Source organism: Myotis daubentonii, chromosome 2, assembly GCF_963259705.1.
Source record: "Myotis daubentonii chromosome 2, mMyoDau2.1, whole genome shotgun sequence".
NCBI lineage: Eukaryota > Metazoa > Chordata > Mammalia > Chiroptera > Vespertilionidae > Myotis > Myotis daubentonii.
In genome coordinates, this window is record NC_081841.1 from 214,636,609 (window position 1) to 214,653,709 (window position 17,101).

Below are 17,101 nucleotides of genomic sequence, written 5' to 3' on the forward strand. Positions count from 1 at the left end.
GAGGCACAGCTTCACCGTGGAGCACAGCGTTCGGCGATGGGGAGGATGGTGTTTTGTTGTTGTGGGTAGTGGTGGTGCTGGCGGTGGCGGTGATGTGTGTACACGTGTGTGCGTGTGTTTAGAAAGGCGCTGGGCTCCTCTAGAGAGGAAACACTGCAAAGAACTGGAGGCCCAGGGAGTGGCCCCAAGCGAGGCCTCCACACGGCGATTCTGGGCTAACACATTGCCCAGCACTGCAGGCGTCTCTGCAGACGGCCTTGGCCTCCAGGGCATGGCGTTCCCATGGCCGCCGCGTGAAGGATGCCCTGGCGCCGGGTGGCGAAGGCCTGAGCAGGATGGGGCCAGGCCAGTGCAGTTGCCATGTGGGCTCCTCATACTGCAGCATCGAACAGGGCCACCGAAATGGCCCCTGTATAGGGGTGGAGAGTGGGATCTACTGTCCCCAAACTAGTCAGGACTTGACCTGGGAGAGGGGAAACAAAGCAGGGGCGGGGAGAGGGATAATCGGCCAGGTGATGCTTACTGCCCTCGGAAGACAGTAGGATGACTTAGTCTCCCCCCCAAAGAAAAAGGGGAAACCTCTTTCAACCAGTCTCCACACTACTAGGACACATCTCGTTTCCTCCTCACAAAGCAGAACAAAGGACCGACAGTGGTGAGCCAACATTTGTCCCATCTAGAACTGCGGTTCTCAACCTGTGGGTCGCGACCCCTTTGGGGGTCGAATAACCCTTTCACAGGGGTCGCCTAAGACCATCGGAAAACACATATATAATTACATATTGTTTTTGTGATTAATCACTATGTTTTCATTATGTTCAATTTGTAACAATGAAAATACATCCTGCATATCAGGTATTTACATGACGGTTCATAACAGTAGCAAAATTACAGTTATGAAGTAGCCACGAGATAATTTTATGGTTGGGGGTTACCACACCATGAGGAGCTGTATTAAAGGGCCGCGGCATGAGGAAGGTTGAGAACCACTGGCCTAGAACAATCAAGATGACTTCGCAAGTTGCAGCTCATTCATGCAGGAGTGTGACTCAAAGGAATCATCAATTCTCTTGGTGCGTGTGTTCAGGCAGAATGTATAAGTATTTACCTTGCCGTCAGCCCCAAATGACGAAGCGTGTTTAGAGCCCCATACTTCCCTCTGTTTTTTTCCGGTTTTGTCTCAAATCCTAGCTGTAATATGAAGAGCACTTAGAGCTCTCACACATGAGTGTGCAAACACACACACACACACACATGCCTGCCGGTCAGTGGTCAGTGCTGCTTATTTAGTGTCTGTTCCCTCTGCTATTAGTTTGAGGGGCAGCAGGAACAGACACAGGAGAGATAAGGCCTTGACAGAAGGCAGGAGAAATGGTCAAGGTCCTAAAGGTGGGCTCCCGCCAGGGACAGCCTGTCAGCAAAGGGCCCACGTCAGCCAAGACACTGTGTGACTACGTAGAAGCACTGACCCGGCTTCCTTTTCCGGCCTGGGCATCACCTCCAGTGCTCATCGCCCTGTACCGACCCGAGTCATGCTCTTGTCGTTCTGCCTTTGCACGTGGACAGCTTTAGCGTGGGGGCGGGTGGGGGGGCGTGTGGCACTGATGTCATCAACACCCACCTGCTAGGGTTGTGTCAAAGCTCAATTGCCAGCGACCCTCACTCTACGTGCGGGTGGGCACTCCGGGTGTTCCCCCTCACCCCACGCCTTACAAGGGAGCCCGCTCCTGACAGCTGAACGCGTGCCTCCTCGACTCGCTGGGACCAGAGCCCAGTCCTCCCCATGGGGCGTGGGACCCTGTCTTTCGGGGCCTCTCCTGGGTGTGGAGTGAGTGACATCTGCTTCCCAGGCGTTTCTCAGTCCTCCGTCCACACGCACCGCTGCTAGCCTGGGCTCGTGCGGGTGGCGGTGGCACAGGGGCCTGGCGGTCTGCTCGCTGTCTCCTGCGCTCAGCGACACGCAGCCCCGGTCGCTGGTACTTTGGTGCCTTGACACCGCTCAAGGGGACACCCGGGCACCTCCTGCCCATGGTCACGTCCCTGTCTAAAAAGAAAGCAGGTGAGATCCACGTCGCTTCATCCATCCCCCGGAGGTCCTGTTTGTAGGATGTCCGTGCTTTAGTGGCGGGGGAAGGTGTATGATGCGGAGCCCAGCGAGCCCCAGGAGCTGGACGGGGTGCGGGCAGGCAGCAGCCAGGTGAGCGGGCAGGCCAGCCTGGACACCCGCAAGGGCCTGGACACTCCCACTGGGCTGGGAAGACTGACCGCTGTGACCTCTCAAAAGGTTGGTCAACAATGAGGGGCGGTGGGTGCGGCGGGGCCAGGCTGTGGCGACAGCTCCAGTGTCCTGGTCATTGTCCCTCCTCCCCAGGGGCCCCAGGAAGAGGGGCAGGGACACAGGCTCAGTAGACACTGGTGTACCCTCCCTGCTCGACACACAGGGCAATGCCAGCCTGACACATGTCTGCGTGGAACAGAAATGGGGGTGTTTCTCCCCTTTGCCTCCCCCTTACTGTGTGGCAAGCACGTTATAAACACCAGCTCACTCAGTACCCAGGTAGGAGGCTCTGAGGAGGCTTTTCAGACGGGAAATTGAGGCATAGAGCGGTTTAGAGACCTCCGGGTTAGTGAGAAAGAGGCTTGCATGTGACCTCAGATGTGTCTCGTTCTGGGTGCCCATCAAAGCATAATTTTCCTAATGAAACTTCGCCATGTGCTCACTACACGAGTGTATGAGAATTATGCAGCAGGTCAAGTTAATTTCTTTCTGAGGGACTCAGGAGATGACAAGACGGGTTGAAAGGAGAATATAAGAAACACGGGCGAGGAAAAGGATGGTTGAGAATTATGGGATACAATTATTGTAAGATGCAGAAATGCTTAATAACTTCGAGGATCATCAGACCATAATCTCTACCAGACAAAAGTACTTTCATCTCGTCAGTTTCCAGCAGGTTAGCAGCTGCGTTTCTGGAGCCGGCGCTCATCCGTAGTTAAGTCTGGGGAGCGAGAGCCAGCTTACCGGATGCTGCTTTGTACCGCACCGCAAGGACGGGCGGCGGCTTTTCTGGCCTTATTTCTAAGTTTCAGATTGCTTTTGTGAATAGTCAGTAACATCTACCATTCCTTGAAATTCCCCCGTTACTCTCGCCCTAATTCTCTTTCCGACCCTCATCAGTAAGGAAAATGGATGTGACATTATGAACTTTTTACATTGAAAAAAAATCTGGACAGAATCCTGAGGTGATGGGGGACCTGAGTGTCCCTGAAACCCCGGGACTAGGGGCCCCTTTAGCTCTCAGGTAACTGGGCTGACGGCCACATGTCCTCTGGCACCGTTCCCGGACCTTCAAGCCATAAATAGCCACTAACAGACCCGCAGACATTCCCACCCATCTCTCCTCACCCGAGCGCCCCATTACAAATGAGCTGGCCTGTGATGGAGACCAGGCCCAGGTGGGACACAGCTGGCGACCAAGAATTTGTCAGCTAGACTCCAAGCAGGCGAGCGCTTCAGCCTGGAAGACGTGGGTCCCTCATGAATCAGGGAGACCCCAGCATCCAAGCCTTTCACGCCAGGCACGCGCATAAATCCCTGACTCGCAAGCATCCCGCAGCCGGTGTTGCCGGCATCTGGAGTTGACAGCTTCCTGACACAGAGCCATCAGGTGCCTCTGAGGGAAGCCCTGGCTTTCTGATCACATGGAGATTTGTGGATATGGCAAATAGCCTAAAAGAAACCAGCCCCCTGGCTGCAGCGGCGAAGCGAGGTGTCGAAGACGAAATGACCTAAAAGCATTTCATTGAACTTGACTGCAACAGTGCCCTGGTTGGGAACTGTTCCCCTCATACAAGACCCACCTTGGAAGGGTGCACACCTACACACAGGACACACCGTGCAGGCCGCACATCTGGGATGCTGCCTATACAAGTGCACAACACAGCTACATGCTGAGGCTTATCTGAGGGCATGACTTTTCTGGAAGGTTCCATACGTTCAAGCATGGTGGTGGAGGAAGCACCATCGCCCTTCAGTGTCGTGACCTTGGGCCTCAAATTTAGGAATAAGTGAAAATGCATCATACAGCGAGAAGTCCCCCCGCCGCCGACACGCTTGGAGATCTCCGTGACTTGTTCTCTGCTGTCTTAGATGCTGAGGGAGTGAGGGTTGGTCATTCGCACGTTAGTGAGTGTGACTAGTGACAACATCACTTGTGGGAAACACCAAAATAACAACCTAACCCAGTCCCCGTTGTGTAGGACGGTGGTCATGGCATTTGTAAAGAAGGGCCCATTTATTTTTGTTCTAAAAAGAGAAAAGTGGCCCCGGCTGGGTAGCCAGTCGGTTAGAGCATCGTCCCAATGTGCTAAGGTTGCAGGTTCGATCCTTGGTCCGGGCACATACAAGGATCAACCAACGAATGCATAAATGAGTGGAATAGCAAATTGACGTTTCTCTCTCTCTCAAAAATTAATTATTTTTTTTATAAAATAAAAACAAAAAGAGAAAGCAACATTTCATTTACCTTGAAAGCAGAATCGTCACACGCCCAGCTCAGGGCAGGCAGGAGAGCATCACAGCGTCCTTGAGTGGGGGCCCCCTTGGCAAGTCCGACCACAAGAAAGAGAGACCATTACCAACCGAAAGGGGTCCGTTCACTTGTGTGTATCAAAGCCAAAGCAAATGCAAACAGAAGTGAACAGCCCAGGAAATTACAGTTTACTAGTTGAGGAGATGGTGCCCACCCAGACTCACAGGTGAGCTCGTGCTCAGAGGCCTGGCTCCCCGACAGCGTCCAGGGGAGGGCTGTATAGAAGGGGAGTCACTCATCGCCGTGGCTGAAGGAGGCGGGGTCGTGGGCTCTACTGACGGGTGGGGCCAGGGCAGCTGATCACTGCAGCAGGTCCTGAGGTCAGCCATGGCGTTGTGCTGTCTGGTTTCGTGAGGGGATGGTCCCTAGGGTCTTTCCGCTCTCGTGGGCCTGGGGCGGACACAACGGAAGTCCAGATGTCACCTGTAGCTTGACCGAAACTCTGTGTGGCCAACAGGCCTGAGGCTTTGTCCTTAAGACAGTGTGACGCTGACCAGAATCCCACGTCCGAAGGGCTTGATGATTAAGAAAGGGGGTGGACGGGCAGAAAGGAGGCAGGGTCATGGCAAAGAAATGGCGTTTCAGCGAGGTTACAGGACCAGAACCTTCTCTGGGACGGTGCAGTGAACGAAGTGGATGTGGACACGCAGAAGCCCTGGTTGGGCCAGTCTCAGATCTGTGAGGCTTTGCCTAACTCCCAGCATCCTCTTTGGTCCGTTTCTTCATCTGCAAAGTAGCCACATGCTTTTCGGTCGGGACGCTCCTCACCGGAGCTCCAGACTTTGAAGGCGTGGCCGGCCGCAGCCTGGAGTCTACGTGGAGAAGTGAAAAGGACTCCGTTTCACGGTGCTGCCTTTGCCGTGTCTCACATCAGCTTTCTTGGGTTTGGTGGGATTCTTATAAGAGAACAAGAACCGTTTCCCCAAGATCAGTCGGATTAAGCAGAATGTGCTGTGGGCTGTTGAGATTTTTCAGAGTTTTCAGTGATTGTGTTCAGGGTGACAGGGCTGGTCCCGCCTGGGTTTGAGTCCCATACACCTCTCACTAGCTGTGTGATGCTGGCAACTGTATTGAACTCTCTGTTCAATACATACCTACCTTATAGGGCTGTTGTGAGGATTACGTAAGATAATGTCAGTAAACGCCCTCAACATAGCACCTGACCCAGAGAAAACTGTCATTCATAGAGCACTTACTGTTATTATACATTCAACTGACAGTTTTAAAGCACCTACTGTGTGCTGGATACTAGGCTAGAGCTAGGAGAGTGAGTCACCACCCCTAGGGCAAAAGAATTTCACGATTTAGAGAGTGAGAAGGACACACATACGTGGGCAACTGCAGTCAATATGAAAAATCATAACCGGAGATGAACCTGGAGTGCCCTGTCAGCGCCCGGAGGGCCACCCGGCTGGGCCGGGCATCACGGCCAGCTTCCCGAAGAGGCAGCACCTCCCCTGAGACCTGGGGCTGGTCACGCCAACCACACTGTCTGGACTGCTGTGAGGCCACTCGCTTCCCCTGTGGATGCTAGACCCGGGCACAGCAGGCTCTGAGGACACCTAGCCTTTCATTCCTCATGTCCCAAGGATGGGGGGGCCACACCAGGAGAGATCAGGCCACAGTGCGCGCGTGTGTGTGTGTGTGTGTGTGTGTGTGTGTGTGTGGTGTGCATTTAATAAAGCTGCTTTTCAAGAGAAATTAGGCATTCCCCCAGAGTGTTAATTATTAACCCTTGTAGAGTTCAAGCACACCAACTGGCTCTCGTTTCCTCTCCATTGCTTCAGTTTGTATCAGTTACTACTATTACCACCGTCAGCACCATCGTCGTTGTTCTGAGGTACTGGGCAGAGCCAGGGCTGAGGAGGAAACTCGGGTGGCACACGCCACGTAAAGGCTTTTTTCTCCCCTCCCTGACTCCAGTTTCCATCACCAGCTCCTGCTCATTCCTGGCCCAGCCTCAAGGGCTAACCAGCTTGGGTTTTACCTGAGTACTCTGGCCAAGAGGGGGATTTTCCCCGGGACCCACAGAAGTGTGGTCACTGCAGGATTTCCTCTTTGTCCACTGGAGGACAAGGGTCCCGGAGTGTCTGCTGATGTCAGGCCCTGAACATGGGCCGTGGTGAAGTTTGCTCTGGCCCATCAGTGAAAACACAGTCTGGGGTTTAGTTAGAGGCTTCCTGACCGCCCAGCAGTAATGGGACCGCCCTTAATTAAAGGGTTGCTTCTCATTTTCCTGCCCCCCTCGCCCCCATGCCAGCAGGTGGTGGGGGCGGAGCTATCAGAGCATCCCTGCCTGTGACCACGCCTTCCACCCTTGGGACATGACGGGCAATGCCACAGCAGCCAGAGACGAGTGGACCATCCACATGCCCTCTGACCCTTGTCACCAAGGTGCTGGACCGGCGTGTCTTGGTGCTGAATTCCTGCTTCTCCCCGCAGATCCCACCCTGTTCATTTTTCACCATAGATTCTGCCTTCTTTTGTTTATTTTTTATGTTGCATATTATCCTGTACCTGTTTCAGAGGCACAGCTCAGCTTAGACAATCATGTCCTTTAGAGAGTCCCCCCCCATATTCCAAGTACCCCCATGTCCCATATCGCCTTGTCATTTAGAGCCGACAGCCTTGCGGCCCTCAGGGCGGGTTTGGGAATGCCGATGCCTGCCCAGGGGCTGGGAGTTGGGTGAGAGTGGAGACGGTGGGGCCTCTCTCAGCGCTGACTCTCCCCCTGCTGCCCCCAGGAATGGCCGCGCCGACCTGGCTGCCATATACCACGAGCGCATCGACGTGGAGGGCCACCACTACGGCCCCTCGTCGCCGCAGAGGAAAGACGCCCTGAAGGCCGTGGACACCGTTTTCAAGTACATGGCCCAGTGGATCCAGGTGACCGAGAGCGAGGCCCCTGGCTGCCCTCCCTCCTGTCACTCTCCGTCTGTCTCCTTGACGGTCACACCCCTCAGCATCCACTCTCCTGCTGTTGAAGCTGACAGGCCAGCCCCAGCCCGTGATGGGTCCATCTCCCTCACACACCCCGCCTTGGGACCGAGAGACCCCTTGTTTTACAGCCAGGCCCGGGGGCGGGAAATGACTGGCATTGTCAGCTCGCTCAGCTGGTGAGATGGCCCGTTCTGCACCAAAGCCGATGTCTGGGAGCCAGGCTGGGCTCTGTCCCTCTTTTGCCACGGCCTGGCCGAATGACTTTAGGCAAGGCATTATTTTTCAGAACTTGGCTGGGCTGTAGTTTGCACATCTGTGAAGGGGGGAGGGACAGTTCTGTTACCATGCAAGTTGAAAGAGCCACAGATGACAGCAGTGAGGGCGCTTTGCTGGGTGGAAGGCCGTATGTGCCGTCTTTAGCACCACTGGAACGGGGCTCAGGTGCCACCCCTCCCCAGAGTGCTTCTGCCCAGTGTGAACTATCTTCAGGGAGGGAGGCTAGATGATGAAATTCAGACTTGGTTACGTGTCCTTTCTTCTATAATGTGTAGCTTAAAATATCTCCCTCCCCCTCCCCCTCCCCCTCCCCTTCTCCCCTCTCCCTCTCCTTTTCCCTCTCTTTCTCCCCCTCCTCCTCCCCTCCCCGTCTCCCTCCCCTTCTCCCCTCTTCCTTTCCCTCTCTTTCTCTCCCTCTCCCTTCCCCTCTCCCATCTCCCTCTCCCCCCTTCCCCTCCCTCTCTCTCTCTACCTGTCCCTCTCCCTCCCCTCCCCTTCCCTCTCTTCCTCTCCCTTTCCCCCTCTCCCTCCCCCTCTCCCTCTCTTACTCTCCTCCCTTTCCCTCTCTTTCTCTCCCTCCTCCTCCTCTCCCCTCCCCCTCCCCCCTCTCCCCTTTCCCTCCCTCTCTCTCCCTTCCCCTCTCTTGCTCTCCCTCTCCCTCCCCACTCCCTCTCTCCCCTCCCCTCCCCCCCTCTCTCTCTGTCCCTCTCCCTCCTGTGACGACCACCTTCGTCCACCCACAGGAGCGGGAGCTGCAGGACAAGCTCAATGTCATCATCTTCTCCGACCATGGGATGACCGACATCTTCTGGAAGGACAAAGTGATTGAGCTGAAGCAGCACATCAGCCTGGTGGACCTGCAGCAAGTGAAGGACCGCGGGCCCCTCGTGAGCCTCTGGCCAGCTCCCGGGAAACACGCTGAGGCAAGAGCACAAGACACAAGATGGGGAGGGAGGTGGACGGGGAGGGGAGGGGATAGAGCCTGGCCACCACTCCTGCTCGATCTTTGTCCGGCAGCAGCTGGTGACCTCCATCGCGGTTTCAGCCTCCCCTGCCTCTGTTTTCTCTTCTCTAAAATGGGCGTGCGGGGACCTACCGCACTGAACTTCAGTGGCAACCGAAGGCGAGAAGGGATGCCCAGTGCTTCTCGGGCTGAGTGTTTAGCCCTCGGTGGCCTGCTGTACCGGCCCGGTGCTCACCTGCCGGGCAGGGTCCGAGGCACACGCAGCTGCTCTTTCTCTGCGGGCAGCCCCGTCGGACTGTCCCTCAGGGAACTGGAGACACGCAGGCGAATGAGCCGCTGAGGCCGGGTGCGCTGTGCGTCAGCTCCTCAGCGCAGGGTCCACTCTGCTGGGTCCCATCCCGCTCCGTCATAACCCGGCGTCTTCCCAACCAGGCCCCTCTGTCCACGCAGCGCAGCTTCCGCCCGGGGCTGCTGGAGGCACAGGGGCATGCTGGCTGCACAGGGGCATGCTGGCCGCTGCAAGGACGAGGCACGTGTCACTCACTGTGATCACCACCATCCAGGGGGTGCTCCCGCAAGAATGTGGCTGTGATCACCACCATCCAAGGGGGTGCTCCCGCGAGGATGAGGCTGTGATCACCACCATCCAGGGGGTGCTCCCGCGAGGATGAGGCTGTGATCACCATAATCCAGGGGTGCTCCCGCGAGGGTGACGCTGTGATCACCACCATCCAGGGGGTGCTCCTGCGAGGGTGACGCTGTGATCACCACCATCCAGGGGGTGCTCCCGCGAGGGTGAGGCTGAGCTCCCACATGTGCAGATGTGGCACCCTCTCGCTCCCCCGTCACTGCCCTCCAGGGACCCGGCACCCTGAGATAACAGGCCTCTGCCTACCTTCTCCCCCAACCCCGATTACATCCGGAGAACCTGGTGCTGAGCCACCCTGAGAAAATGAGGAGGAGCAGGTGGCACCGTCGGGTGACCGCTCGGCCCCACGTGGCCTGGCCGCCTCCCAGCATAGGCTTCAGGCTCCTGCCGGCTCCCAGAGAAGCTGCTCTGGGCCAGGACGAGCGCCTTCCTCGGGGAGGCCCAGCTGCGGCCTGGGGGGAGCCCACCGTGGGTGCCAGGAGTAGGCCGTGGCGGGCCTGGTGCCTCCCCCATGCTCACAGTAGCAAGACACTAGCCAACAGGTGCTGGGGGGCTGTTGGAGTTGATGGAGTGCAGGGGTGGACTGCGGCCTCTTCTCTTTGGCCCAGAGACCCCTCTCTCCACCCGCCTACCCCATCGGAGTCTGAGAGCTGTCCGTGTGGGGCTGAGGGACCAGTGGCCGACAGCCCCCCGCCCCAGCGCTGCCCCTCCCCCGGCGGACAGGCCTTTTTCTCAGGAGGGGAAGGCGTGTTTGCACAATGTCCCATGAGCTCCCTCAACATGAAACGGGGAGAATATTTCACTCAGGGGTGGGCGCCACAGTGACTGCTTCTTGCGGAGATGGAGATGGCCCTCCCCGCACCTCCAACTGGGTGCTTAGGGAGGCGCTGCTTCCAGGATGCTTAGGCGGGGCAGCTTGGGAGTGGGAAGGGCTCCTCTGGACCAGGTGGCTGCCAGCTGCCTCACGTAGTTGGTAGATTATTCACAAGGGGGGGGGGGGGCGTGTTTGGGTGACAGTCTGTCATGTGATGGACACGACCGTGTGTGAGGCCCGCAATGTGTCCTTGGACGTTTCCCTTCTCCAAACGCTTCCTGCACATGCACCCACTTCCCCAAAGCGTGGGCTTTCTTAAGAAGGAAATCACGACGCACCGGGCCATCGGAAACCCTCTGCCAAACAGCCCGAGGACTAATTCATTTCAGAGGCGAGTGGATAAACTCCAGTTTGCGGTCAGTTCCTCAGCGTCAGCCAGTGGGTTTTTGTTTTAGCCAGGAACATGTGAAGCTGCTGCTAGATGTGGGGCCTGCGCACAGAGTTTCCACGTCATCAGGGAACTCGCAGTGTAATTAGTGGCGGACAACTGGCACTTTTCAGATGCGAGAGGAGGTAGGACGTGCTCTAGGCCAAGTCAAAGAACAAATCCTCTTCCTTTGGTCGCGGTGGGATCCAATTTCTCATTCTCTCTTTAATTTTATTTTAGCCCTTTTGACATAAATAAGCTTTTGTAGTTTGTTCACTTGTTATTCAGTAGATGCCAAAAATTATTATAAAATATGTGTAAGGTGTGAAGGACACTATTACGACGGCACCTTGTATTCAATACACTGAGAAAAGGCACAGTATGGTTACCTGTCGTGACTAACTCCTGTGTGCCCTTCTCAGACCCCATCACCCGTGCAGCCTCCTCAGAGAAAGCCACTGTCCTAAATTCCGAGTGATCGTTTCCCTAAGTCTCTTTATAGCTTTACCAAATATGGTCATCAGTTTTTGTAGTTACTTGAACTTTCTATAATAGGAAAACTCTTGTCTGTGTTCTTCTGCAACGTGCTTTGTGTGTGTGTGTGTGTGGTGTGTGTGTGTGTGTGTGTGTCTCAGACTGCAATTCAGGTGTTCTGTGTAGCTATAATCCGTTCCTCTTCGTTGCTATATAATATTCCACTGCCATTTACCCCCCGACCCAGGTATCTCACTGTTGCTAGGCTTTGGGCTGCTCCCGTTTGCAGTTCGTATCCCTCCACAGACCTGCAGGCGCACATGTACCAGGGTTCTCACTTACCCCTAGGTCACGGGCATGTGGATCTCCAGCCTTACGAGGTAACCCCCCTTGTCTTCTGAGACATATAGAAATTTCTCTTTTTGACGGAGTCAAGTCTATCAGCTGTTTGAGGAATTTCTTTTTTTTTTTTAGTCTTATAAAGTCCTCCCTCTCCTCCAGGTGCATTAAATATTCACAATCGTGTGACAAAGAGGATGCAACCCCAGTCACCCCTGGTTTTCTCTGCAGATATACAACAGGCTGCGGACGGTGGAGCACATGACGGTCTACGAGAAGGAAGCCATACCCAGCAGGTTCTACTACAAGAAAGGGAAGTTTGTCTCTCCGCTGACCTTACTGGCGGATGAAGGATGGTTCATAACTGAGGTAATTAGAAAATATCCGACAACTTATGCAAAGACACATGCTGCCAAACAACCACAGGCACTAGCTCTTCCGCCTTTACACGGAAAAGATTTTGTTTTCACGTAGGTGTCGTTCATTACATTATTTCCTTCTTTAGAGACTCAGAGGCTTGGTCGGGTGACTTCTATTTGTTTATTTATTTTTTGTTAATCCTCACCTGAGGATATTTTTCCTGTTGGCTTTCAGAGGGAGTGGTAGCGAGGCCACCGAAGGGGCAGGCCTACGACTAGTATTTTAGCTGCCAGAAAGACCTCGGGTGGTGATCAGCAATATCGACCATGCAAATGAGCCTGGGTGTGGGGCCTGGGTGTGGAACAGTGGGGTTCCCGGACAGGGAACTGTCACCCAGAGGACTGAGTCATCCCCGTGCGCTCGCAGACAGGAAGCACCTGGTCACCAGGAAACGGAGCAGACCTGGTCCCACATGCCAGCGGTGCGGTCCCAGGCCAAGCGGGGCCCTCCACCGACTGGCCTTCCCACGTCTTGTCGTTTCAAATGTCGCCGAGGGGGTCCCACCGCCCCTCCCGCTCTCTCCTCTAAGAGCCAAGTGCTTCTCTCCGCTTGCTCACCGTTTGGAGCTCCCTGGAGTGAGATTGCCCGAGGCCCCAGCAGCCTCACTGGAGTGGGTGTCCCAGGCCTGCGCGTCGAACACACATGTGGCCTAGTAGGTCCCTAGCCCATGGACCCCATGGAGCCAGCTTCCCGATCACGCAAAAGGCCTTGGGCTGGACACTTTCCAAGTTAGAAAACTCTAGAATTTTGTTTGAGTGTTTAAAAGCAAGTAATCAAGGAGGGTTAATGCATAGCTCGCCCCCTCTCATTCCTTAGCCCGGCTTCTCAGGCCTGTGGGTCCAGCGCCTGTGGCAGGGGAATCTTCTTGCTGGTTTAGCCACAATCGGGAAAACGGCTGAGCCAGGACAAGTCGATGCTGGTTGGGGGCCAGTAAAATAGAATCCCTCCCCCTCCCTCCCTGCAGCCGCATGCCGCAAGCATGCATGGTTTTGCTTCCTTGGCACAAACGCCTTTCCCGTATAAATACCAACTTTTTGCCACCAGTTTAAGTTTTACAGACTCGAAGCAGGTGGCTGCTCTAACAGGAAGACTTAACAGAGTCAGGTTTTTTTTAATGGTCGCTTAGAGCAGCGGTCGCCAACCGGTGGTCTGTGGACCACGGGTGGTCCGTGAGGTCCGAAAGGTTGGCGACCGCTGGCTTAGACTGCTGTCACTGAAAAAGATACAGATGGGGAAGCAGATTTAATTTGTCCCTCAGCACCGCACAGCTTCCCAGTGCGACTGCTGACCTAGTTCCCCCGCCCCCACACACAGCCCCCCACAGCTTGCTTCCTGCCCCCACCCCCAGGCCTTCCTCAGAGGTCCTGGTAACATCATCATCCCAATGAACAGGCAGTACAGTCCCTGGAGGGCCCTCTCCTGAGTCCCACCTGTCCTTTAGCCCAACTCAAACTCCATCTCTTCCATGAAGCACCCAGCTCGTCCCTAACGTCCTCCCTCTGGAGTTCCCCTGAAGCCCTGGCCACACCCCAGCTGCTAGGTGGGTTTGCCAGCTTTTGTTCTCTGGCCTCCTGGAGGGGAAGCTCCTTGAGGTCAGGTCTGTGGCACCTTGACCTTCCGTTTTCCTCCACGGGAATGAGAACATGGCCAGGGCCGAGGACTGACTTCCTCAATCCGAAGGAGATGAATTGAATGTGGAGACGGTTGGTTCTTGGGTCGGCAGGGTGTTCACCTGGTGGCTTGTAAATCCAAAGCCAAGTAAACTGAGGAGTTAAGTCAGGCCTTTGACTTAGATCACTGTTCGTAGCCCAGCGAGATTGCAATGGGGAGCAGGCGTTGAAAGCGCCACGGGAACTCTGCTGCTCCCGTTAGCCACAGCGGGAGCCGAGCGCAGGGCGCCTATCCGGTCCCTCCCAGCTCCCCGGGCTGACTCCTGCGGCCTCTTCACACCCCCCTTCCCCGCCTGGCAGGTGTAAGAAGGGGCCAGATGTGGCCAGAACCTGGCGAAAGACCATGAAACACAGTGTCTCATGGTTGACCCTCAGAGCCGAGGGAAATGCAGTGAATTCAGGCCAAGCGTCTCAGGGAGGCCAGGACGCGTCACCAGAGGAAAGATTAACTTTGAAAACTGGCAAAGAGTATGCAATGCCAGGTTCAATGCTAAGGCCCAAGGATGAAGGGCAGTTAGGCCCAGAACACGGGGGAAATCAAGACGATCTGGGAGGCAGTGGCAGCCGGAGTGGCGTTGTGCAGGCCTGGCTAATTGAGCTCCCGGAAGCGGGTGTTGAGTGCTGGGAGCTGCTGGCTTTCTGGTGGTGACGAGGGTCGTCTGTGTCAGCCGTCTGAGCACACAGGCCTGCCCTCTGCACCCCTGGCTCACGTCAATAAACATGATGGGGGCGGGGGGCGTGCGGAGAGAAACCCCCTCCACACCCTCCCTCCCCCTCCCCCAGGGAGCTTGGTTCCTCTCCACCCGCTGGCTTCCCTGTCTGGCATTTCTCATTTCCAGGATTAGGCTGTGTGTGGCCATGGGCTTCCCAGGACAGACCAGGGCCAGAGCCTGTGCCACTTGTTCTGCTTTAGAAAGAGGGCGCCGTCTGAGACAGGGGCAGAGAGACAGGCAGAGGGACATCTCCTTGCAGTGGCCTGTGGCAAACACACATCTGAAGGCTCGTAGCCACCACCCACAGGGCCCCAGGAGCCTCGCCAACAGGGGGCCTCTCGGGAGAGCACGTAGAATGGCAATGCCACAGACTCTGAGCGACAGTGGTCCGTAAGGGAAACCACACTCCCCAGGCCCCTCACACACCCAGGTCAGTGCTCACCTTTTATTTATTCTAACCTGACCGGATTCGGGTCACCGGACTTGATTGGCATGACCTCAGGCCGGCACCGAGAGCAGATGACTCTCTGTTGCTCTCGCTCCTTCCAGCAGCCTGGTCTGTCGGGTGCCTTCGTCTGTGGCATTTCCCAGGTGAGCTCACACAGCCCTCCCTGCCTCAAGGGGCCTCAACCCAACTGTTCCCAAGGGTCCCGATGCTGGGGGACCTCCGTACCCAACAATTATTTTTTTATAAGAGCTTCCCGTGTGGCCTCTGAGTTCCCATGGCTACACCCCCCCCCCCCCCCCCACACACACACCCCGGTCCTAGCCCATCTCACCTTTGGCCAAATCTGAAGAGTCTGGGCACTTCCCTAGGATGTCACCAGCTGGGGGTCAGGCTCCTTGACTGGCAGCTGGCGGATGGGCAGCCCGGGGGTTCGCGCTCTGGAGCAGGGGGTTCGCGCTCTGGAGCAGGTCTGTGAGCCACACCTTGCTAGTGCTGCCTCCCCCGCGAGCACTGGGATGGGAATGTAGGAACAGTGTGACGATGGGGAAAGCCGCTCGGTGGGAAGGAGGAGCAACAATTCTTCATTCACGCCACACATTCCATCCGGTCGCTTACAGGAATGGCCAGCTTCTCGCAGAAGCAGCCGGGTTATATCACCGCGTTTGAAAATCAGTGAGAACAGTGGTCCCTGGAACGGATTGTCACTGTCATACAAACTAGTGCGTTTCCCTGTGACCCGGTGTGTTTGAATTTGTGGAATTTCGACTGGAATTTTTTAATCGGGTCATTGGTCTCTGTCTCCCTTTCCCCCCCCCCCCCCGTGCCTCTGTCTCGGCGTCCTCATGTCCTGTGGGGCTCATAACCGGGGAAGTCGCTAGCAACCCAGTGCCCTACCTGGCGTCCAGGAATCGCGGCCCCCTGACTGCGACGAAACTAAACTGGGGCACATCCTGATCATCAGATCAGGATCTGACAGATACGGAACAGCAACAGTCTAGCAAGTCAGAAATGCAATACATGAGTGAAAGCATTCCCATGGAAAAACACGAGCTGCAGCTGGAGGAGGAGGGACAGGGGTGACGGAGATTCAGGAAACGGAGAGGCAGTGAAGTAGTGCCATTTGGCAAGCGGTCATGCCAGGGGCGATTTATGGGCTGAGAGGGGATGGTGTGCAATGTGATCTGACAGCTAAATACGCAGAGGCGAGCTCAGGCCTCACCCCACCCCTGCCCCACAGCCCGTGCATCTGGGACCGGCCACAGCCATTCACTGAGCACCTACTGTGTGTCAGGCACTGAGCACGCGGCCATATCATCCTCCAAACACTCTCGAGGCAGGTGTGTGGCTCTGCAGGGAACCTGAGCCTCAGGTGGATCACGGGGCTAGGAAGTGGCGAGGTGAGACTTAACCCACGGCCACCAGTTCCAAAGTCTCTCTCTCTCTCTACTTTATAACTGGCCGCCGCTCTGGGGAGTGAGGAGGCAAGGGACAGGGAGGGCCTCACATCCAGGGCCTGCAGGAGCGCTCAGGGACCTCTGGCCGTGGTCAGTGTACGGTGCGTAAGGACAGGAGACAGGTGACCTGGGTTTTGGTCCCAGCCCTGCCTCTCACGGCTTTAAGAACAGCCGTTCCTCTCGCCCTGTGTGCCTTGGTTTCTTCAACTACAGAGTAGGGACATACCATCCCTGCTGGGATGCTGTGGCGATTTGGCGAATGGCGGTGTTGGCTCTTGGTGAACCGCATGGCACGCTGACTACATGGGACTCACAGTCTTGTGCGCCGGCCTGTGCATTGCTGGTATGTGAGCTGTTTTGCTTCTACTCCCTCACCACAACCAGCCAATTCTACCTCCTGCGTTTGAACTTTCTGGGATATTGTACCTGCTTAGCAAGAGGACGGCTGGGCTCCCAGGAATGAGTGTCCAGTGGGCCATGAAGGGCTCGGTGTGTCCGCCTGGCTCCGGCCTCCTCAGGACTCACCTTCACGCCTTCTGTCTCACAAGGAAGCACCTGCAGGAGAAGAAGATGTAGTTCTGGAGGGAAGAAGGGTTTCAGGGGAGGGGGGTCCTGGAGCCCATCCCCACGGGGGAAATGGAGATTACGATGCCTGGGTAAGAGGAGCGTGAGTGCCCTCTTTGAACGTGTCCCTGCGTGGAGGGGAGGGGCTGAGATTCTGAGCTGCTCCGGAGGGCGGGGCCAGAGGAAGGCAGGACAGGGCTGTGCGGGTGGCGGAAGGCGCACCAGACGGTCAGAGTGGACCGCCTCTGGGCTCCAAGGGCTTTGCGAGAAAAGTGAGATGATTAGATTAGATGCCGTGTTTCCCAGTAATTCTGACAGCAACTGGGGGTCCTGCAATTCGGTTCAATGCTGCTACTC

General features: G+C 56.1%; 1 protein-coding gene across 1 annotated transcript in view; it reads left to right on the plus strand.

Annotated features, from left to right (window-relative positions):
• ENPP6 (ectonucleotide pyrophosphatase/phosphodiesterase 6) overlaps positions 1-17,101 on the plus strand; it is a 79,811-nt gene that overhangs the window by 53,570 nt on the left and 9,140 nt on the right. Inside the window, exons 4-6 of the mRNA XM_059685718.1 lie at positions 7,337-7,478; positions 8,552-8,731; positions 11,707-11,844. Coding sequence (XP_059541701.1) covers positions 7,337-7,478; positions 8,552-8,731; positions 11,707-11,844 — 460 coding nt within the window. The remainder of the gene's footprint in view (positions 1-7,336; positions 7,479-8,551; positions 8,732-11,706; positions 11,845-17,101) is intronic.